Below are 24,413 nucleotides of genomic sequence, written 5' to 3'. Positions count from 1 at the left end.
TATTACTTTAAATAGAAGCTATTGCATGAACATGTCAAAAGAGCACAGGATCATAGAGTGAAGGCAAGGAAGAACTAGAAGCCAGTTAATCTAATTCTGCAAATGAGAAAAAAATAAGTGAAAGACCTGGTCACACAGATGCTAAGTTAGAAAGGTAGGATTTGAACGCAAGCCCTCTAATTCTAGAGCCGCTGTTCTCTCCACACTGCCATACCACCTATAACACCACAGGTGGTAAAAATGTTCTCAAGTTCTTCAAGGAGGCCAAAGCAGGACTTCTTAACCTTTTGTGTGTCACGGACTTCTTTGGTCATCTGGGGAAGCCTACGGACCCTTTCTCAGAACAATGTTTTTAAAACACGTAAAATAAAATACGTAAGATTACAAAAGAAACCAAGTATATTGAAATATAGTCATCAAAATAATTAATGAGTTCACAGACTCCCCAGCTTTAGAATCTCTGCAGGATGGATAAGTTTGGAGGGGCAATAAAATACAGGTGCCCAGTCACTGAGCTGACATCATCTTAAGATAATTCTATTCAAGTGTTTAGCAAGACAACTCGAAAGGGCACTGCTACGACAGATGAAACTGTACCGACAGGATAAAATCGAGGAAGAAACTATTTTAAGAAATGGAAAGATTTGGGGCATGTCCGTGCCATTTCCCCTTCTGTGGTGCTCCTTTTGTTAATCTATGTTGGAAATCTGCTCCTCAGGTGCCCAATGTGCCAGGCAGCAATGCTTTCAGTTCTGCATCGGTAAGGAAAGCATGAATCTGAAGCAGGCAGTCAGAGCTCCCCAAATGGGAGCTGGGCTGGAAGCATTCTGAGGGGGTGCTCAGAAGAATAAGAATGTCTCTGGTGGAAGCCCTTCAAGGGTGGAACTCTGTAGGGAGCACAAAATTACGCATTTTAACTACTGCAGACTCAGCGACGATCGTGTTCTTTCTCCCAGTCATGACTCTGTTGTTTTCTGTGACTCGTAATGGGTATAGGAAGAAGCTTTGCTGGCTTTCACAGGGGTTGTCATTTCAGGATGAGCCATTCTCCACTCTAATAATAATAATAAAATTCTTATTGTTGTCCAGTTGTTTCAGCTGTGTCTGACTCTTCGTGACCCCACTTGGGGTTTTCTTGGCAAAGATACTGAGTGGTTGGCCATTCCCTTCTCCAGCTCATTTTACAGATGAAGAAACTGAGGCAAACAGGGTTAGGTGACTTGCCCAGGGTCACACAGCTACTAAGTGTCTGAGGCTGGATTTGAACTCTGGAAGATGAGTCTTCCTGACTTCAGACCCGGCGCGCTATGCACCTGTACCAACAGGATAAATACAAGGAAGAAATTATTTTAAGAAATGGCAAGATTTGGGGCATGTCACCTAACTGCCAAATAACAATAAATAGTTAACATTTATACAGTACCTGTTATGTGCCAGGCACTGTGCTAAGGGCTTTACAAATATTATCTAATTTGATCCTTACAACAGCCCTGGGAGGGGGGTTCTATTCGTATCACTGAAGCAAACAGAGGTTAAGTGACCAGCCCAGGGTCCCACTGCTAGTTAAGTCTCTGAAGCCAAATCTGAGCTCAGGTCTTTGTGACTCCGTGCCCAAGGTTCTATCTACTGTGCCACCTAGCCAAACATAAAGCCATTTCAAGTGGAGGATAATGGCTTAGGAGAGAGGAAGGAGGTGACAGAAAAGAAATCATAATGACAATGACAGCTAGCATTTACCTATAGCACTTTAAAGCTTCCAGAGCACTCTACAGATGCTATTTCATTGTACCATGGGACCTGGCCTCAGACACAACTAGCAGTGTGACTCTGGGCAGGTCATTAAACCTCTTTATATCTCGGTTTCCTCATCTGTAAAATGGAAATAATGAGAGTCCCGACCTCATCAGATGGTTGTGAGGATCAAATGATTTAACATGTGTAAAACACTCATTTTGCAAACTCTGAAGTGCTACGTCACGCTAATTATTATCATCAATTATTATATACTTATAACACCCCCATGAGGTGTGTGCTATCTCAATCCCACTTTACAGATGAGGAAACTGAAGTTGAGAGCAACCTAAGGATGGCACAGTTAGTGTCTGAGGCCACATTTGAACTCGGCTCTTCAAATCTAACTCTCTATCCACCCTACCACCTAGCTGCTGAATAAGGCTCAGTAGTTCTCACCTGCCAAACTTAAAAGCAACATACTGGATCCTCTGATAGATCTGTAATGGATATTTTAATAAATGCAGGCCATCTGCCTCATCTTAGGAAACTTGTCTACATCCTCCAGTAAATCTCCCACAAGGCGTTAACTCAATATACTAGGGACCTCTCTCTAGATCTGTCAACACTGCGTATACTGTAACCAATGAGGCACAAGGTCTATCTACTGGTTATCTGTCTCTCGCTATGACCACAAGACTGACCTACCTCTTTTCTCAACCAATTGCCTGGAGGACATCCTTTATACTTCTTCCTTCAGTGCAATTCTCTATTGGTAATATGCTGCAGACTATTCATGGCTACAGTTGGGTACAACCCAACTTTTAATTCTTCGGACTCCAAAGCAATCCATTATTCACAACGCTACAGCACCACTGAAGGAATACTGATGTTAAAAAGATAGCTCTTATAATACCAAGGAAATCAAAGAGGAAAAAGACTCCTATATACAGAAATATTTAAAGCAGCTCCTCCTGTACTGGCCAAGAACTGGAAACTTAAAGGGGTGCCCATCAATTAGGAAACAATTCAACAAATTATGATATGCAATAGAACTATTATGCCATAAGACATAATGAAAGGACTGGTCATATAGAAACCTAAAAGGACTTGTATAAACTGATGCAGAATGAAGAGAGAAGAATAACAGTTTCACTGTAAGGACAAACAACATTGAAATACTTAATGAAATCTTAAAAAAACCAATGCAATAACCAATCATGATTCCAAAGGACCCACACTGAAAAATGCTACCCTCTCTCTTAAGAAGAGAGGTGATTGATTCAGGGTACAGAGTAAGACATACAGGCATATCTTGGAGATATTGCGGATTTGGTTCCATACCACCACAATAAGGTACTTACTGCAATAAAGAAAGGCACACAAATATTTTTGGTTTCCTAGTACATATAAAAATCATGTTTAAACTATAATGTAGTCTATTAAGTGTGTAATAGTATTACGTCTTTTAAAAAAAGTATGCACCTTAATTAAAAATACTTTATTGCTAAAAAAAAAAAAAAAGTTAAGCACTATATGAGCCATGACGGAGTTGTAATCTTTTTGCTGATAGAGGGTCTTGCATCAATATTGATGGCTGCTGAGTGATCAGGGTGGTGGTCGTTGAAGGTTGGGGTGACTATAGCAATTTCTAAAATAAAACAACATTGAAGTCTGCCTCCTAGGTTGACTCCTCCTTTCATTTGAACACTTGGAGGTAACTGTAAGATTATTAATTGGCCTAATCTCGATATTTTTGTTTCAGGGAACAGGAAGGCCCAAGGAGGAGAGAAACAGGAGAACATGCAGTTGGTGGAACAATCAGAACACATACAACATCTATTAAGTTTGCTGTCTCATATGGGTGTGGTTCATGGCACCCCAAAACCATCACAATAGTAACATCAAAGATCACTAGTCACAAATCACCATAACAGATATAATAATAATGAAAAAGTCTGAAATATTACTAGAATTACCAAAATGTGACACAGAGACATGATGTGAGCAGCTCATGCTGCTGGAAAACTGGTGCCAATAGACTTGCTCAATGCACGGTTGCCTCAAACCTTCAATTTGCAAAAACCACAATATCCGCGAAGTGCAATACAGCAAAGTGCAATAAAATGAGGCACGCCTGTATATTTTTTGGACAAGGCCAACGTGGGGATTTATTTTGCTGGATTGTGCAGATTGTCACAAGGGATTTGTTTTTCTTTTCTTTTTTTCCCCCAACGGGAGTAGAGAGAACTGAGGAAAAAGGAAATCAGGTTTTTTTTATTTGAAAAAAGAACATTTAAAAGTGAATTTTTTAAAAAGATAGGCCTTTGTATAGGGGGCAGCTTAGCGTCATTAAATCAATTCCAAATTTCCTAAGGTGATTCATTCCCCTCTCCTCTTCTTATTCGATTCTAGAACCAATTCATTATTCATCCATAATATCTAAGATACACTGTACAATAGGTACTGGTGAACCAACTCTATGTGGTGTCTGTGTAATTGCACATCATGGTCTGAACAATAGGAATTCTTCATCCACTTGGTTTTTCTAGTGTGATTTATTACTTAGAATTCCTTTTTTTTTTGGTCCCTTTTTTTATTTTGGAGGGGGGAGGGCAAGGCAATTGGGGTTAAATGACTTGCCTGAGGTCACACAGCCAGTAAGCGTGTCAAGTATCTGAGGCCAAATTTGAACTCAGGTGCTCCTGACTCCAGGGCCGGTGCTCTAGTCACTGCACCACCTAGCTGCCCCCATTACATAGAGTTCTTCTGAATGTTTATAGATTTCATTAAGAAGGCTCAGCAGTGTTCCGGGCTTTCATGCAATCAACAAAATGGTCATATGCTTCTGACTCTCCAGAGTTTGCCCTCGTGCCTCAGTCTCCTCTCACCTCTGTGCCTAAGGCCTTCTTGCCCTGGAATTCTCCACCTCTCCAGTCTCCTTCACCCATTGGTGAGATCTTCCTGGGGGCTACCACTCTGGGGACAGGTCTAGGCTGGTCATGGTTCGGATCCTTCCTGGCTCTGCTTCTGAATCTAGACTTAAGACACTGGGCTACCACAGTCCCCTGACCTCCCTCCCTGACTTTTCAGTTTGTCCTTTTGTGTATAGTGTTTTCCTGTTAGAATGTAGATTCCTTGGGGAAAGGACTTTCATTCTTTGTGCTTGTTTTTGTATCCCCAGATCATACAATAATTGCTTAATAAGTGCTTGTGAACTGCCGGCCTGCACAGAGGAGCATCTGGAGGACTTCGCCCTCCATGGTGAATTCTTTTGCCATTTGGACTCTGCACACAGCGCACTCCATGACAGTGGCAAACGCATTTGGTGAGCCAAGTGACTATCTTTTACACTCTGCTTCATATAATAGAATGAGTAAGTTCAATGTTATTACATGAAATGTATCTTTTTTTTCAACCTCATTAAAAAAGGAGATTGTGTCTAGCGATACTTGTAGAAAAATGATGTTCTTTGAATCAGATACCCACCATGAGTAGACAGTGGCAGCTAGCAGTGCCAGGACCTGGAGTCAGAAAGAACTGAGTTCAAATCCAGCCTCAGACACTAACTAGGCTCTGTGACCCTGGGCAACTCAAATCACCCTGTTTGCCTCAGTTTCTGCATCTATAAAATGGGCTGGAAAAGGAAATAGCAAACCACTCCAATATCTTTGCCAAGAAAACCCCAAATGGAGTCATGAAGAGTCAAACACCACTGAAAAGTGACTGAATAACGAGTAAAGGGAAATAAACTTTTGACAGTCCAAGCTACCCTTTTTTTATAAAAGAAGCTATCAGAAAAGAAAGTTAAATTAACAAAAACAGAAGTATGAAAAAAAATACCAAAGCTAAGTCTCATATTCTGCACAATAGATGGGCTAGCTGTTAGGGGGTCATTGCTCATCTAAAAAATGTGAGAAGTGGCAAGCATTAGAGAATTCATGTTTTAAAATTCCATATTCTGTCAAGCGAAACAACTATTGTCTTTTTTTCTTTCCTTTTTTCTTTCTTTTTTTTTAAATAACAGCCCTCAAAACTATATAATAGTGACATGTGAATCCAAGGATGTTCACAACTGGTTTGACCTCTTGATTCATTGATTGCTACTCAACCAGAAATACTCATCAGTAGCAAGTTCCCAGAAATAAACGCAATCTATCTCTACTCTTTTTTTTCCTGCGGTCAAGTACATTATTATAATTCACTGATGAAATGTTTTTAAACAACATTTCAAAATTTTTAGAAAATTAAAAAGCAAACAAAAATTATGAATGATAACCTTCTAAATTATACACAGTTTGAAGGAAGAGATGAATTGGGGGAACTTGATGTAAATGGCACAATGGGAGAGATCAAAATTGCAAGGACAATATGAAAAGCTGTTGCTGAAGAGATCAATGCAAAAAGCTGTTGCTGAAGAGATGGTGGAATTTATCACATCTAACTGAACGCCATTTTAGCAAAAGTCGAAGTGCTACCCACATGGGGTACACCAGATTACAAAGAACAAACTTGCACAATCTCTTGAAATGAGAAAAACTCTTAGCAGAAATAACCTAGAGTCTCCATTGATGTGACTTTAACAGATACCTTTAAAATCTGCTTCAGATACTTACTAGCCACATGACCCTAGACAAGTCACTTAACCTCTGCTACCCTCAACTTCTTCCTTTAGGAAATGGAAATAAAAGCATCTTTTTCATGGAGTTCTTAGAAAGATCAAACAAGATAACATATGCAAAATATTTGCAACCTTAAAGCACTATATAGATGCTAGCTCTTATTAAAACAACAGTAGTTGAGTCTCAGAATCAACTGAGAAAATGGCTGAAAAGCAAGACTGTAGACAAGATCCCCCAAATGGCAACATTCATAGAGAAAAAAAAAAATCAGGGAGTGAAGGAGGGAACACAGTAGCAAAGCACTGAATGAAAACAAAAGTTACTGTCTGGCATGAGGAAACAGAAGTCCTCTAGAATTCCCAGCTCTAGTACTAAAATTGAATTTTGGCACAGCTGGAAGACCTTAATAACTGAACTAATAAGAAAAATCATCCCCTCAATCAATAGATACACACACACACACCAAAAAAAAATGTGATTTCTCTCTATAGTGGAACAGTAAAAAAAAAAAAAAATGGAAACCTCTGCTCCATGGAATTAAATATCAACCCTAACACCATCTGGATTTTGTTAAACAAATAGCTTTTTATGGTTTTTTTTTCTTCAGTATTTAACAAGTCAGGGCCAGCTCCTACAACCCTTGCATAAGTACAACTCCCAGTGATTTCAAAATGTCACAAATGCCAAATCACAAAGTTAAAAAAAATAGATTAAAAATGCACAGGAATATTGTTTACTATACAACTTGACCTGTGTGTAACAAAGTGACTGTTCTCTTGTGCTGGGGAGTTTGAAGGATTGAGGAAGACTCTGATTATAATTTCTATGCAGCAGCAGGAGATTTGCACCCCTTTATATATGGATGCAGACTGGTTTAATACTGGATCCCCCTCTTTTTTATATAATAGACATATAAAGCACTTTGTAAATCTTAAAGTGCTATAGAAATGCCAGCTGCTTTTATTATTGTTATTCTTTGCTTTAAAAATTTTCTTTTATGTTTTAATTAAATGCCTTGCTAATGGACGTTTGTGTCTCCTGTGTATGACACTCATTGTGGGGTCCAGGCCCTGAGTTGAATGGTTATCACGTCAAATGAGTGATGGGAGGGGCTTACGACTCACCGTGTTAGGAGTTGAGAGTAGAGAGTGCAATGGTTCTTAGAGTCTTGCCCAGGAACCCATCAATGCAGGCTTGGTGACAACTTTTGCCCTGGCTCTGTAATAATCAATACCATTCAGATAGGACATAGCCATCGCCCCACGTGGCTTTTTTCTCTCTAAAACCCAACTCTTAATCTTCCTGTTCTTATCCTCTCACCACACATAACTCTCACAGCTCCACTTTTCAACCTCCCCCCTTGTAAAGCCTCCTCACTGATCAGTGTCCTTGCCTCAACAGTAATTTCACTATGCTGGCGCGCTTCACACACAAACCTCTGGTAAATGCTCTCAGGCCCAAGTGACTCCAAATTACTAGAAGGGATGAGAGATCTTATCACTTCAGAAATTCCCTCCAGTGGTGTAGCTACCCACGCCTGTACCTCTCACCTGCTGTCAGTGGCCTCTCACCAGTTCAGCAGGAAATGCTGGAGGTCTTCCCTGCTTTCTCCTAACACTAAAAGGGTACTCCTGGAGCACTCTGACCATCTTCCTTTCATCCCCTACCCTCACCACCTGGCCGGTCCAGCTTCTCTCCTAATCATATAATTCTTCAGTGACATCTTTCACCATTGTTCTTCTTTGGGGTTCCTCATTGGTTATATGTCACATCCTACTCTCACTCATCATGTTCCTCTTCGTCATGGCATTACTCCCTCTGGGACATCCATTTTTAATTGTAACACCTACATAATTCTTTGGAGACTGATGTATTTATTTCATTCCTACTGCTATAAATTAAAGCAGTAGACTGGAATTAAAGAGATTGGCCCTGGCTTATATGGGAAGGTTGGGATCTTGAAGAAGCTCTGCAATCTCCTAAAAAAAAGCAACTTTCTAGACTTTGCCACCATGCCTAAGCCATCATCTCACATTGTAACATTCCTCTGATATGCCAGCCCTCTTCTCTCATTGGTGAGTTCCTCCTTGGGCCTCCATTTTGGGGAGGAGCGAAGGCAGTCAACCTTCATTGCTCTTCGGGCTCTGCTTTGGATTTTCTGTACTGTGACACAATGGCACCTCAAGGGTACCTCCCTTCCACCCCCACTTCTCAGCTCCCTTTTTATGTGTAAGTTTCTTGAAGGCAAATAGTCTCTTTTTTTTTTTTTGCTTGTATTCCCAGTGTGTAGAACAGTGCCTGGCATCCAGTAAACACTTAATAAATATTTATTGCCTCGCCTAGTTTGAAGGCAATCCAACCTCCTCTCTTCTTCCTGTTCAGCTCAGGACCCAAATTTCTGTCTATCTTTACTGTCTGTCCCAGATGTCCATAACATTCATCCAAATGCATTTTTTAATCTGGGCGGAAGGTATTCTACTCCCAAGTACTGTGGGGAAAATAAGTCTTAAGTACTTACAGCTCGCACACAGTTTTGTTCCCTCACTGTCAATGAAAGAAGTATCCCATACTATCCAATCATTCCAATACATACATACGTGAAATAGGAGATTCAGCTTGATACTCAGGCTCTAAAGAACACTTGCCCAAAAGCGAAACAAAGGCAGAGTGGATTCACTTCACATGGAAAGACTTCAATATTTCAAAGTTTAAGGTATTTCATAGATATGGTTGTTATTCTACCAGTGCAGACTGAAACCCCCTCCAAGTCAAGCCAAGGTCAGTATGCATTTATTAAGTGCTTACTATGTGCTAAGTTCTGGGAGCACAAATAACAAGCAAAAAGATAGACAATCCCTGCCCTCAAGGAACTGACATTCTACTGGGGGGAAACAACACATTAAAGGAGGATGAAGAGCAGTGGGGATTGGGGAGGAAGGGCAGTGAGAAAGAACAGAATATGTCCAGAGATGGATATATGGCAGAGAAAGAGGTCCAGAGTCAGGACTGGACCCAGCAGAGGAATGACTACAACTCAGATGGGAGTTTTACAAACCTCTAACTGAAATTTAGGGAAGTTAATCAGGAATCCTGAGTTCAAATCTGGCCTCAGAAACTTTTGGGCAAGTCGATTCACCCTGTTTGCCTCAGTTTCCTAATTTGTTAAATGAGCTGGAGAAGGAAATGGCAAACTACTTCAGTATCTTTGCCAAGAACCTGAAATGGGGTTATGAAAAGTCAGACACAACTGAAATGACTGAACAACAACAAAAAATAAAATTTAGCATTTTGTTCAGTCAGGAGTCTAGGCAACAAAACATTTTTCTGAGAAGGGGTTCATAGGTTTCACCAGTCTGCCAAAGGTTCCCATGATACACCAAAAAATGTTAAGAATGCCTACCTCAGACTAACTCACACTGTTTAGGTTTAGTTCCTTAAACAAAGCCTCTGTTCACTTTAATTCCCCATTCACCATCAAACTTAAGGGTCTACACTCCCTATAGACTGGGAAGGTTTCTTTTCCCAGTAAGACTCCCATGCTTGACTGTGATTATTCAAGTTTTTTAAAAAATTACTCATCACCATGTCCAACATCTAGTCCCACAGCGTATACCACTCATGCAGATTAGCAAGGGTTCACAAATCCGCAGGCTTTTAACAGAAATCACGCCAAGTTTCAATTAAATGAGTCTGGGAAAGTAAGACTTTTGGTAAACTTGAAAAGAACTAATCTTATTGCTGCTTTTCAGTTACTCTTCCTCAAGGCCATCAAACATTTCACCATTGCTAAGTATACGAGGAACTAACGAAAGCTACCGTGGTCACAAATTTTTACAAACGGAGAAGTTAAATTACCCACGATATTTATCTTCAAGTCTATTTGTACATAAATCCAGTTATTCTTGTCAAAGCTACTACTTTCAGAGTCGCCTCCAACCTCCTTATTTAAAGGAATGTATTCCAGCAAAAAGAAAAGTTTAAAGGCAGACTTCTTTTCATTTAGACAAAACCTATAGCTTGAAGCCAGGGTTTCTCACATGAAACTGTACCCCGCCCCCACTAATAAATATTTTAAAAGTTAGAAAACAACCTAATTTTTTTAATATTTTTTTTTACCTTAACTAGAAAAACCCAGTAAAATAGAAAGAAGATTGGCCAGGGAAGGCAAGAGAACTGTATTCTAGTCCTAGTTTTTCACATTAACTAGCTGTGTGACCTTGAGAAAGCATTAGTTTCTTCATAAAATGAGAGGATTGAAATGACCTTTAAAGGTCCCTCCTAGCTCCGACATTCTATGATGCTTTAAATTTCAAGTTTTTTCTTCCTCCTTTCTTTCCATACCCGCCTATCCATCAAGGTCTGGGTCAGAAGCACACTAGGCGGTCTGCCCTTGGGTCAAATTCAAAATTATCTTGGAGTTTAGGGAAAATCAGGCAAGAAGACTGCTCTCCACCCCCATCTTCTCTTGCTCTGAGCTGATGCCTTTTGGCAGAGCTCCAAGAGGTGGATTACAAATATAGAGACATATACAAAATAAAAGGTAATGAGGGGAGGGGTACTAGCTGTGTGAATTAAGTGGGGAGGGAACCTGGAAAGGCTTCAGGAAGGAAGTGGTGGCTGAGCAGAATTTTGAAAGAATTTAGGTACTCGAAGAAGTAGAGATGAGGGAGTGTATTCCTTTGCCTGCAAAAAAAGGCACATGGCCAGGAAATGGAATGATATATGTGAGAGGCAACAAGAAAGCTAGTTTGGCGGGACCAGAGTGAGTGAAGTGAAGTAATGCTGAAAACGTAGGCTGTGCTCAGACTGGGAAGGGCTTTAAATTGGAGAGTCATTCCCCAATAGTTAAGCAGTCAAAAGATTATGGTCAAACACTTCTCAAAAGAAGTGCAAAGTATTAACAAATATATGAAGGAATGCCTCAAATCAACAATAAAAACAAACCTTTTTGCAAATGAAAATAACTCTAAAATTTCATCTCACAATGAAGCAAATTGGCAGAGACATTTAAAATTGGGAATAGTCAACTTTGGAGAAGTTGTAGAAAGACACACACTAATTCACTAGTAAAAGAACTGTGAATTGGTCTAACCATTCCAGAAAGCAATATGGAATCATAAGAAGAAAGTGACTAAAATGTACATCTGCACAAAAAGGCACCATATGCACCAGCTTAGTTGTAGCTGCATTTTTGTGGCAGCAAAAAATTGGAAACAAAAGTACATTGACTAGGGAATGGCTAAACAAGTTGTGATACATGAATCCAATGTAATGTTACTGTAGTATAATAAATAATGAATGTGGAGAAGGAAGAATCTTTATATAAACTGATGCACAGTGAAGTAAGCAGAAACAAAAAAATATGTTGGTAGAGTTGTGAACTGGAGAGCAATTTGGAACTACGTCCAAATAACAATCACACTGCGCAAACTTTTTGACCCAGCAATACCACTACTAGGGCTATATCCCAAAGAGATCGCAAAAAATGAAAAGGACCCATACGTACAAAAATATTTATAGCAGCTCTTTTTGTGGTGGCAAAGATTGGACATTGAGGGGATGCCCATCAATTGGGGAATGTCTAAGCAAGCTGTGGTATAGGAATGTAATGGAATACTACTATGCTGTAAGACACGACTTAGCAGGTGGATTTCAGAAAAACCTGAAAAGACTTAGATGCACTGATGTAAAGTGAAGTGAGCAGAACCAGAAGAACATTTTGCACAGTATCAGCACTGCTGTGATGATAAACTAGGATTGACTTAGCTCTTCTCAGCAATACAAGTCCAAAAGACTCATGATGGAAAAATGCTATTCACATTCACAGAAAGAACTGATGGAGTATGAATACAGAATGAAGCATACTATTTTCACTTTCATTATTTGTGTGTGTTTATGTGTTTTCCCCTTTTGTTCTGTTTCTTCTTCCACTATAGCCTATATAAAATTACTTACCATCTTATGGAGGTGAGGAGGAAGGCAGACAGGTAAAAAATTGGGAACTCAAATTTTTACATTAAAAAAAAATGTAAGGGCAGCCAGGTGGCACAATGAGTAGAGCACCAGCCCTGGAGTCTGGAGGACCTGAGTTCAAATCTGGCCTCAGACACTTGACACACTTACTAGCTGTGTGACCTTGGGTAAGTCACTTAACCCCAATTGCCCTGTCTTCACCCCCTCCAAAAAAATAACACAAAATTAAAAAAAAATGTTAAACATTGTCTTTACAAATAATTGGAAAAAATTAAATACTATTTAAAAGAAAAAAAACTAAAACATACACGCAATGACTAGAAATATAAAAAAATAATGGAAACTGAATGTTGCAAAATTGTAATGACCAAGCTTGGCCCCAAAGAAGAGATATCAAAAGATCTCTCCCCACACTTCTTTACAGAAGTGAGGGACCATGACTGTGGAACATGAACTATATCAGACTTTTTTGATGTGGAGGTTAGTTCTGATGAACTTCCTCCCCTCTCCTCTATTTTTTATCCTTTGTTATAAGATTCTGGGAAGGAGAGAGGAGGATACACTGGGAAATTAAGATGATGGAAAAACAAAAGTTATACAAAACACTTTTTATACAAATAAAGTCGGATTTCAATAATTCAAGGAATATTAATTATTCATGAGTAGGTATAACCAATATAATAAAAATGACCATTTTACCCACTAATCTATTTATTCAATGCCATCCCAATTAAATTACCAAAAAATTATTTTACTGAACTAGAAAAAAAAATTCATTTGGAAGAACAAAAGGTCAAGAATATCAAAGGAATTAATGAAAAAAATGTAAAGGAAGGAGGTTTAGCAGTACCAGATCCTAAACTTTATTATAAGGCAGTAATTATCAAACTATTTGGTACTGGCTAAGAAAAAAATGTAGAACAGTGGAACCTAATAGACTTACAACACACAATAGCAAATGATTATAGTGTTTGACAGATGTAAAGAATTAAGTTTTGGAGATAAGAATTCATTATTTGGTAAAAAAAAAAAAAAAAAAATTGTTGGGAAAGCCGGAAAGCAGAACTTGGGCATAGAACTGTATCTTACACCATTTACCAAGATAATGTCATAATGGATATATTACCTATCAGACTTCTGGATAGGAGAATAATTTATAAATAAATAAGAGGTAAGGTATAAAATGTATAATCTCAATTACATTAAATTTAAAAGGTTTTGTATAAATAAAACTAATGTAGCAAAGATTAGAAGGAAAACAAAATTGAGAGAAAAATTTTATAGTTTATTAAATAAAGGTCTCATTTCTCAAAAATATAAAGAACCTTGTCAAATTTATAAGAATGTGAGCTATTCTCCACTTGATAAATGGTTAAAGAATATGAACAGCCAGTTTTTATGAAGAAATCAGAACTGGATATAGACACGTGAAAAAATGCTCTAAACCCACATTTATTAGAGAAATGTAAATTAAAACAACTTTGAGATATCATCTTACACCTATCAGATCAGCTAAAACAATAGAAAGGGAAAGTGACAAATTTTGGAGAGGATGTGGAAAAACTGGGACACTAATTCATTGCTGGTGGAACTGTGAATTGATCCAAACATTTTAGAGAGCAATCCGGAATTATGCCCAAAGAATTATAAAACTGTATACCCTTTGACCCAGCAATACCACTATTAGGTCTGTTTCCCAAGGTGATCTGGAAAAAGGAAAAGAACTTATATATTCTAAAATATTTAGAGCAGCTCTCTTTCTGGTGGCAAAGAACTGGAAATTGAGGGGATGCCTGTCAATTGGGAAATGACTAAAGAAACTGTGGTATATGTTCATGATGGAATATTACTCTGCTATAAGAAAAGATGAGCTGGTTGATTTTAGAAAAGCACAGAAAGACTTGCATGAAATAATGAAGAGTGAAACGAGCAGAACCAAGAGAACACTGTATACAGTGACAGCAATATTGTTTTAACAACTTTGAACGACTAAATCATTTTGAGTATTCTAAATACTCAAATCAACCACACAGAATTTATGAAGGAAAATGCTATCCACATCCAGAGAAAGTATTGATAAACAGAGGTATGTATAGTATGGTTTTACACATACATACATACACACACACACGTTTCTAATGGTGGTGAGAGGGAGAAAAAAGTACACAGTAGAGAATGTAAGAATACTTAGAAGAAAGCACAAAATGGCGATGTAGCTTTGAAAACAACGTTTAGTATTTATTAGTTTTTCAAAAAACTGTAAACTGCTGTGAAACGGAAATGCGTGGTTTTATGTTGAATCCTCTGTATATGTTGTGTTGTGTACATAGAAATGTTCTTTTTTTGTCTTTTTGTATTTAAGTTCAAAATAAATAAACATCTTTAAAATTTTTTTAAGAAAAACAAAAGATAGCATTTTTTTTAAAAAGTCATCCTTTTTAGAAATGCCAAACAGGAATTTGATCCCACAGGTAATAGGGAGATGCTGAAATTGCAACAGGAGACTGACATGGTCTGATTTGTACTTTGTAAATAGGACTCTGGCAGTTGCATGGTGCAAGGGTTGGAGCTGGGAGAGAGACTGGAGGCACAGAGACCAATTAGGAGACTATTGCAATAGTCTAAGCAATAGGTGATGAAGTTCAGAGCTAGGTTGGTGACCTATGAGTAAAGAAAATTCTAGATGTGAGAAATATAGTGGAGTTAGAAACAAGACTTCACAACAGATTAGACAAGTGGGTGAGGAAGACAAAGGGGTCAAGAAGGATCCTGACTGAACACACTATTGTTTGGGTTGTTTCCAGTCTTCCACCAACCCAGTTCTTTCCTATATACATAGAGCCAACAAGGAAAAATATAGACACATCCATTTTCCAGCATATCTCTTTGCCCATCCTAAGGAATCCAGCCATTTGAGCAATCTTATGCTTATTTTCTCCACATGTATTCATTTTTGTGCAAGTATGCACAGAATATGGTGAGAGTAAAAGATACTTCTTAAGTCTGTAGAATAGATGAATTAAGAAATGCACAAAGAAAATACACAAGATGAGAAAAAAATAGAAAAAATATAAAGTGTAGAAACAGGAATTAAACAGAAAACAAAGTACATGGATTTCTTTTTACCATTTGTGAATGTCATCATATTTTTATGATATATCTACAAGTCATGAATATCAAAGTCCTCAAATAATAATGATTGAAGGTCACTAGGTGCATGAGTAAACTACACCATGTAACCAACCAATTGAGAACTGAGTAGGAGAAACAGCAATAACAATTTCACCAGAAAAAAATGGAGGAGTGGAAGGAAAATAAAGATGGGCCAATCACACAGAGTAAGAAATAACTGGTAGATAGCCTACACATACCACCAGTAGAGAGTTATAGGAAAGTCCCCGGCACACTGGGTACACTCCCCCACCCCTTTGTGAAGGTTTTATAGACGGAAATTGACAAGAATCTCATGGGATGGGCAGTCATAGATGGATGGCCTGTGATCTGCACCGCTGGAGTGAATACCCACATCAATGTGATCAGAGACTTAAAACAACATCGGATCTCAGTTATGGGCTTTAAATTTCTATTCTCCTTCATCCTGTTTTGATGCTATACATTGGTCTAAAATTTCCTGCCTCATTTCTTCCCATATACATCAAGAGAGAAAGAAAAACCATATTGTTTAAATATACCACTCTTCAAATCGTTATTTCTTTCTGGCATTTTCCCTAGAAGTATTTTTTGGTGCTTTGCATCCACTGTTACCAGTTTGGAGCAAATTGATTTCATATTTCTGATTTTCATTGAAGCATAAGTATCTCAAGTGCCAGTAACAAGTAAAAACTGTGAGAACAGCTGCTCTCTGGGTCTCTGCTCCAACTACCAATGTCATTATTTCTGCAAGAAGCTGCCAATATGTGTTTTCTTTACACACACACACACACACACACACACACACACTCCTTGGAAAGAATATGCCAAACTTGGCTACAGTGAAGAATATAATTATTAATGGATTCCAACTCAGCCTGCTAGAAGTAGAAAGTAGTACCACACCACTGGAAATGTAATTAACAGATTTGGAATAACGCTTAGAATTAGCCTCGCAGCCAATCATTATAAAATGATATTTAAACATCTAACATCTTATTATCTACCACAGTGCTATCTGAGTACTTGACAAATATCTGATGATACTTGAAAAGATTAAAGATTTTATTATTTAGGTTAACTAATTTTCTAAGAGGATTAATTTTGATTAATTTAATAGATTGTGCACACATCTTCAAATGGGCAAATCCACCAGTTGTATCCATACTGGATTTAAAACTCATTTAACAGCGTTTTATTCACGCAAAATAAAAACCTATAAGCCTCCATGTTTTTCAAGCATGTCCAACTCTCCATGACCCCATTTGGCGTTTTCTTGGCAGAGATGTTGTAATGGTTTACCATTTCCTTTTCCAGCTCATTTTACAGATGAGAAAACTGAGGCAAACAGGGTGAAGTGATTTCCCCAGGGTCACACAGACAGTAAGTGTCTGAGGTTGAATTTGAATTCGCAGAGATGGATCCTCTTGACACTGATCCTGGCACTCTTGTCCACTATGCCACCTAGCTGCCCCATAGCACAAGGTACAGAATGGCAAAAATTCAAATAATTGGATTTTGCTAATCTGTGAGTACATAGATTAGTATTGCATTTGATTTTGCAAAGTGACAGGATGATTACAAAGCACAAGAGTCACTTCTGCCCTCCTAATTAATATTTTAAATTCCGTATACTATTATTTAGGTATCTGTTTTAATTCTAGAAATTCTTAATCAATGAACAACAGCAATGAATTGATTTCTGAGTCCCCAAAAACCTATATGCAACCAGCTATGCATAATTCTATAAAAGCCTCTATTTGAAATGGGAACAAACTAATGAGGACGAAAGGACTAGATGACAATGAGGTGACAAACTGAGGTCATATGATCTTTAATCCATTCAAAACTAAAATGAAGTGTTTAAACTGTCATCGATGTGACAAATGGCTTTTCCCTTAAACCTCTGGAACTAAAGAGATATCTCCCTCACATAAATGAGATCACACTTGAACAAAATGCTTTACCAACGCTGGACAGTAAAAATGATGTTGGTCCTGGCTGTACGTGGAAGAAACATATGGTAACAAATAGGTTAGAAGGCAGAGAATAACAGCCTGCATTTCTCGATCACTTTCAAGTTTCAAAAGCACCTTTTCACAACAACCCTGTCAGTAAGATATGTGAGTAAGAAAAGATCTATGATTTCATCAGTGTAGAGAGCTACAGGTTTACTAACTCCTTCTGCAAGCATGCTGCATATATTTATGTGCTGGAGAAGTAAATGAGACACCAAGAGATTGTGACATACCTAGGGTCACAGAGCTAGAATGCCAAAGTATAGAATATGAACCCTCTTTAGCAGGCCTTCCCAACGGCCATCTCTCTTTCCATTACGTCATCATGTTATAAGTCATTTTTCAAAATTTATACCCAAGTGTACTTATCTTTTTAAAAGGCCCATGTTGAAATAATATCATTTTAAAGATTCACCATTTGCAAAATCCCAAAACAAAACATAACTGTTTGCAAATATTATTTTTCAAGATTTGGCTATTTTGCCTTAAATATTTCCTGAGTTATTTTTAAAGATGCTGGCAAAAGCAAAATATAATGCTTGATCTCCAAATCCGCAATTTTCCTGCAGCTTCTATATCAAATGCTTTTATCTCTGAGAAGATTTGTTCTATATCATGTTGCATGGTCTATCCTGTAAAATGAGGCAGGTCTATATGATCAGTCCTAACTAAATGCTTTCCTTTTCTTTTCTGCAACACCAGAAATGTGACTTTTTGAGAGAAACAGAAAAGCTGCTACTTCTTAAAAAGAATTTTTTCATCAAAACTCCTTTGATGATATTGTAGTTACTGTCCTTGCGAATTAACCCACCATAAACAGACTGTAAGCAAACCAACGGACAGCACCAACTACAGTTACTTACTTGGAGGAGACTGTGAAAGTAAGCCTTTCTTTCAAGACATATTTAGAGGGTGAAACATAACAACATTTTTTCTGCTAACTTGGAAACAAAGATCAAGTTAGCTAAATTTGGGAGAGCTTAAAGAATGTGGCATGCTTCATGGTATTAAAGTAACCAGATGAAAGCCTTCAATGAATTGCATAGGTCTGCTATAAAATATTTATGGAAGAAATGAAGAATTGCTTAGAACAAGAAGTCATGGATGGGTTGTGATCTGAGATCCAAGCCATGGGAATAGGAATTATCCACATTGAGGCTATCTATCACAGACCCACTGAAGCACAAAAAAAGAGTACAAGACAATTTTTAAAAGTGCAAGAGTACAAGAAAACAAACGAAAAACTCTGGGATCCCTTTTAGCTCTTTCATCTACAATCATATGCCTCCTAGGTCTTCAAAACAGGATGAACACTCATTAGAAAAACACATGAATTTCTGATATGGCCCAGGATATTCTCTGCCATCTGACTTTGGACAAGTCAGGGAGGCAATATAGCATAATTCAGGGACTCTCAAACTTTTTGATCTTAGGACCTCTTTATACTCTTAAAAATTACTGAGGACCTCCTCCTCCCAAGAGTTCTTGCTTATATGAGTTATGGTATCTATATTTACCATATCAGACATTAAAACATCTTAGTATTACTATGGAAACAGTTTTGACCTCAAAGACACCCCCGGCCCCAACCAAGGGTCTCAGAGATCACCAGGAATCCTGAGATCACACGTTGAAAACCACTGGTACAGCGGGTAGAATTCTGGAATTAGAGTCAGGAAAACCTAGGCCTACAGGCCTTGTTTTCTCAGCAGTGAAATGAGAGGATTGGACTATATTGTCTCTAAGGTTCCTCTAAATCTATTATCTTAAGTCATTTCCCTTCTTTAGGCCTCAATTTTCTCATCTATAAAATGACAGAGTTAAACTATATCATCTTGTAAAGTCCTTTCATCTCTTAAGAATCTATTATTTAAAGGTTCTTTAATACAGTGGTCTGCAAAGTGGGGACCAGGGATTGACCCCAAGAGAAGGTGAGAAATCAATCATCAGTTGAAAAAGATGAGTTGTATCTCACTCTCCCACCAGAGCCAATCATGGGTCTTGTTTCCAACACAACCACCCCTTATCTTCCCATACACCCCCACTCTTCTCCCTCCCTTGACCTAGCTAGCAAGCTCCTAACCTACCCAAATCCGAGCTGGTAAACCCTCAGAGAAGTTACAACTTAAGCACACCCTGGCACCTATAGCCACAGCAGCATAGGTGCCTTTGGGAACCACCACAACATATCACCTTTCCTCCCCAAACTCCCAGATCACTCTGTGGCTACAGGAGATGCAGTAGAAGGGTGGGCTCTGTAATCTCCCACAAGAACCCTCGCCGCAGGAACAATGCAACCAAGATTAGGAGGGAAGCAGAAAATTGGGAAAGAATTTTTACAACCAGTGTCTCTGATAAAGGCCTCTTTTCTAAAATATATAGAGAACTGAATCAAATTTATAAGAATACAAGTCATTCCCCAATTGATAAATGGTCAAAGGATATGAACTGGCAGTTTTCAAATGAAGGAATTAAAGCTATCTATAATCATACGAAAAAATGCTCCAAACAACTCTGAGGTACTACAGCACATCTATCAGATTGGCTAACATGACAAAACAGGAACATTATAAATACTGGAGATGATATGGGAAAACTGGAACACTAATGCATTGTGGGTGAAGTTGTAAAATGATCCAGTCATTCTGGAGAGTAATTTGGAACTTTGCCCAAAGGGCTATAAAATTGTGCATACCCTTTGACCTAGCAATACCACCTCTAGGGCTGTATTCCAAAGAGATCATAAATATAGGAAAAGGACCCACATATACAAAAATATTTATAGCAGCTCTTTTTGCAGTAGCCAATAATTGGAAATTAAGGGAATGCCCATCAATTGGGGAATGGCTAAACAAGTTGTGGTATATGAATGTAACAGAATACTATTGTGCTATAAGACACGATGAGCAGGCAGACTTCAGAAAAACCTGGAAAGACTTACATGAACTGATGCTGAGTGAAGTGAGCAGAAACAAGAGAGCACTGTACACATTAACAGCCACATCGTGCAATCACTAACTTTGATAGGCTTAGCTCTTCTTAGCAATTCAAGGATCTAACACAATTCGAAAAGACTCATGATGGAAAATACTAACCACATCCAGAGAAAGAACTATGGGGTCTGAATGCAAATCGAAGCATACTATTTGCTCTTTCTTTGTTGTTGTTGTTGTTTTGTTTTCTTTCTCATGGTGTCTCCCATTCATCCTAATTTTTCTTTACAACATGACTAATATGAAAATATGTTTAGTAAGAGTGTATATGTTGAGCCTTTATCAGATTGCGTGCCTTCTTGGGGGGGGGGGTAGGTTAGGAGGCGGAGAAATTTTAAAACTCAAAAGCTTATGGAAGTTAATGTTGAAAGGTAAAATTAATTTTTTTAAAAGAGAAGCTTAAAAGAAAGAATCCTTCCCTCCCTCTACATACACATTTTTCATTTTAGATGGAGCAGCACAAGTCCCAAAAGAGGAACAGGCATGGATGGGCTGTGATCTGCATTAAAGATCTCATTACATTATCTTTCCCTCCAGACTTCTCTCTTTCTGTCCAGGGCACCACCATCCTTCCGGTTTCCCAGGTTTACAAAACCTCGGTGTCACCTTCAACTCAACACCTTTCCTCACACCACATACAAATCATTTGCCAAATCTTTTCAGTTCCACTACCAAACATCTCTCACATACTACTTTCTACTTACACAGCTCCCACTCTCATTCAGGCCTTCATCCCATTTTTAATGGACAACTGCAACAGCTTCCTAGTTATCCTCCCCCACATCAAGCCTTTCCCCTCTCCAATCCATCCTCCACACAGTGATTCCTAAGGCATGCGTTTGACCATGTTACTCCTCTATTCAAACAACTCCAGTGGTTCCTTACTGAATCTAGGATCAAATATTATTTCATCTTTATCTCAGCTTTTTTATTTCTATTTTTCTGTAAGTTTTATAATGTACATAACATTAAGACAGTAATAGATGTGTAATCAGTAAATATACACCTAGTTGGAGGGGGGTCCATGCTCAAACTTTCTTTGCTGGTGGAGGACATGAACAAAACAAAAAAAGACTGGAGACTACTACTCTAATAGTATACCATATACTGTAATACTCTAATAACTGAATTGAGTTTGGTGAGTTCTCTCAAGTCAATTTAGTTCAATAAAGAAGGTATGCACTATATACAAAGCACTGTGCTAAATCCTACGGGAGATATGTTAATAAAAAGTCCAAGATCCCCGTCATCAAGGAACTCAATTATGTCTAGTATATCTACTACTCCTATGTCATTCTGTGTCCCTTGCAGAACTCCTCTACATGTCAGGTCTCTCATCTGCAAAACCAACCCGACAATGTATAACCCAGCATCATAGGGATGTTAGGTGAAATTATAGAGAGGTACTGGGAAAATCCAGCACTATGCCTAGGGCAGAGTAGTTTTTCAATACATTTTTTTTTAATAAATTAAAGGAATATTCAAAACAATTTCAAATATTTTATTTTGCCTAGAATTTTAATGGTTAAAAAATGTAAGATTTGTTTCTGCAGAGACTATTCAAGATGAATTCCCTCACTCTGAAAACAACCACCATCACCCCCTGCCTACTCCTCTCTGAAAACAAACTGGCTACATGAGAAATCAGAAAAGATTCCTTCCACCCCCCCTCCATTGTTCCTTTCCCTCAATCTCAGCATTAATTGTAAATTTCTCAACTAAAGGGTTTTATTGATAGGAACTGGATCTGTGCTTTTACTGTTGTAGGAAATTCCTGGACAAGAAAATTATTTCTACCAATGCAAGTCAGCAACTATAGAGTTACCTAGACTCAAGGTTCTAGAGCACTGAGACTTTGGTGACTTGCTCAGTGTCACACAGGCAACCTGTATCACAGTCAGATCAGTACTTCCTGACTTGTAGTTTGGCCTCTTTATCCACTCAGCTAGAGTGCCTCTCTGGTCAACTAAAATCATGCTTCTATTCTATTTCTATATTTGTAAAGGGGGTGTGTGCATGAGAAGGAGAGGCATAGATTTCCAGATACCACTGGGGAAAAGTACTCAAAAACCAGTATGTTTATCACATCAGCTTTCTTCTCTGAATCTTTCTTCAAAAAGTTTGATCAGCTTACTGAAGATTTGAGTCTGGGCTGCCTAAAACCAAAGTGGAAAAATTAGAAACTTTCAGTTTAATTAGTTTTCATCTCCTTTCAACCCCATCACAAGTATTCATTGTTCAGTATTGAGAATTCAGCTAAGAAATTTGCCAATGCAGCTCAGATAACCAACCTCCATTCTTTGGCATGGATGTTCATACACAACCATAGTGGAAAAATTTTGGACAGTAAAATTAATCAGCTATAATTCTATGACCCAAGAGGAATAAATCAGCAAAAACTGATGTTTTCCAGGAACTTTCACAGACAATAGTATTCCTAGAAAGGTACAAAATAAAACTATTAAAAACTATCATCCAGAATTTATGAGGGAATTATTCCCCACCCCCTAACTTCCACCTCTACCCAGGCAGTACAAGGAATTCTCTCACACCGAATACTTTTTAGATTATCTCAGTTTGGAAGAACGAGAAAAATGGGTTCAGTCTACACGGACAGAATACACATTTATCCTCAGGGAATTCACCAGGTGCCCCTTAATTAGACACAACCGATCAAACGTTAGCATGGCAAACTGTCACACACCACGACTGACCAGAAAGCAACCTACAAAGAGTTTTTTCACTTTTACCAAGATGAACCAGGCTTTTTAGCCCTGCAGAACTACCAGCGGTGTCTATTCACTTCAGGGACACAGACAGCCATCAGCCATATTAAGTAGGAAACTAAACTTTCCCAGATTCGTTAGCTCATCTCTTCCAGCCACGTGAAATCCAACAGGTGCTTTCACGTGTCATCGGACGGAACTCTTCCAGCCAAGACACTGCGGGAAGCAGCGAATCTTAATCAGTGACACTGATAATGACCACTGAGCTCTAGCAAGCGCCTGGGAAAAAAGCACCCCCCCCCCAAATTAAAGGCAAGAGGGGCCCACCACCACCGGCATTTTCAGTTCACGGGGGGAAGGGGATAAATTGCCCAGACTGAGTTTTTATATTTTTTATTTTTTCAAGGGTGGCCCTGGCAAATATCCCTGGCTCTTTACGACAGCATTATCCTAACCTTAGGCAGTTGAAGTTCGCCCTCCTAAGGTGTCCTACTGCCCTAACTCAGCTTCTGGGCTGCGCACACCTCTAAGGAGGGCACTACCCTGGTGCCCCCAGCATCCCCAAAACAAGAATCGGGCTCGGAACGAGCGGGAAAAGGGAGGGCACTGAGGAAAGGGAAAGGGCAGGGTTCTGGAGAGAGGAGCCTACCTGCTTGTCCAGGGCGTCCTTGCCACCAGCGGCCCCAGACACCGCCTTGGGCGGGGCGGGCGCCCGCTCGCAGCTGCAGCCCTCCAGCAGGTACATACCGGCGGGCCGGCCGCTCTGCTCGCCCTCGAAGTAGAAGAGTACATTCTGGTAGAGGGCGAACCACTTCTCGTGCCAGCGGCTCGCCTCGGCCGCCTTCTTGCTCAGGAAGCCGCGCTTCGTGCCCTCCTTGCGGGCCAGGAAGGCCAGGTACAGGGCGTGCCCCTCGTTGTAGCGCACGCTCTTCTGCATGGCTAGGGGGGCCCGGGCCGGCTGGTGGGTTGGGGGGCTCGAGTCCTCGGGGGGCCCCTAGCTCGGGGCGCCCCCCGGCATCGCTGTGCAAGCTCCCCCACTCCACCCCCGAGGGGATGGCCCCAAGCCGCTTTCTGCTACCCCGCAGTGGGGTGCAGTGCAGCCGGGAGCTCCTTGGTTCTTCCCCGGTGGACCGGGCGCCCTTTAGCCTCCCCGAGGCTGCTCAGACTGGGATGGATGACCGGTGCCCTGGCCTCCCCTCA

General features: G+C 39.3%; 1 protein-coding gene across 2 annotated transcripts in view; it reads right to left on the bottom strand.

The window, feature by feature from the left end:
* The window catches only part of RASGRF2 (Ras protein specific guanine nucleotide releasing factor 2), a 336,581-nt gene extending 312,413 nt beyond the window's left edge, over positions 1–24,168 (bottom strand). For both annotated transcript variants that reach the window (XM_036735869.1, XM_036735878.1), the window contains exon 1: positions 23,863–24,168. In XM_036735869.1, coding sequence (XP_036591764.1) covers positions 23,863–24,150 — 288 coding nt within the window. In that variant the 5' untranslated portion in view covers positions 24,151–24,168. The remainder of the gene's footprint in view (positions 1–23,862) is intronic.
* Positions 24,169–24,413: the final 245 nt, after the last annotated feature.

The sequence above is a fragment of the Trichosurus vulpecula genome, chromosome 1, assembly GCF_011100635.1.
Source record: "Trichosurus vulpecula isolate mTriVul1 chromosome 1, mTriVul1.pri, whole genome shotgun sequence".
NCBI lineage: Eukaryota > Metazoa > Chordata > Mammalia > Diprotodontia > Phalangeridae > Trichosurus > Trichosurus vulpecula.
This window is presented reverse-complemented; position numbering and strand designations above follow the sequence as displayed.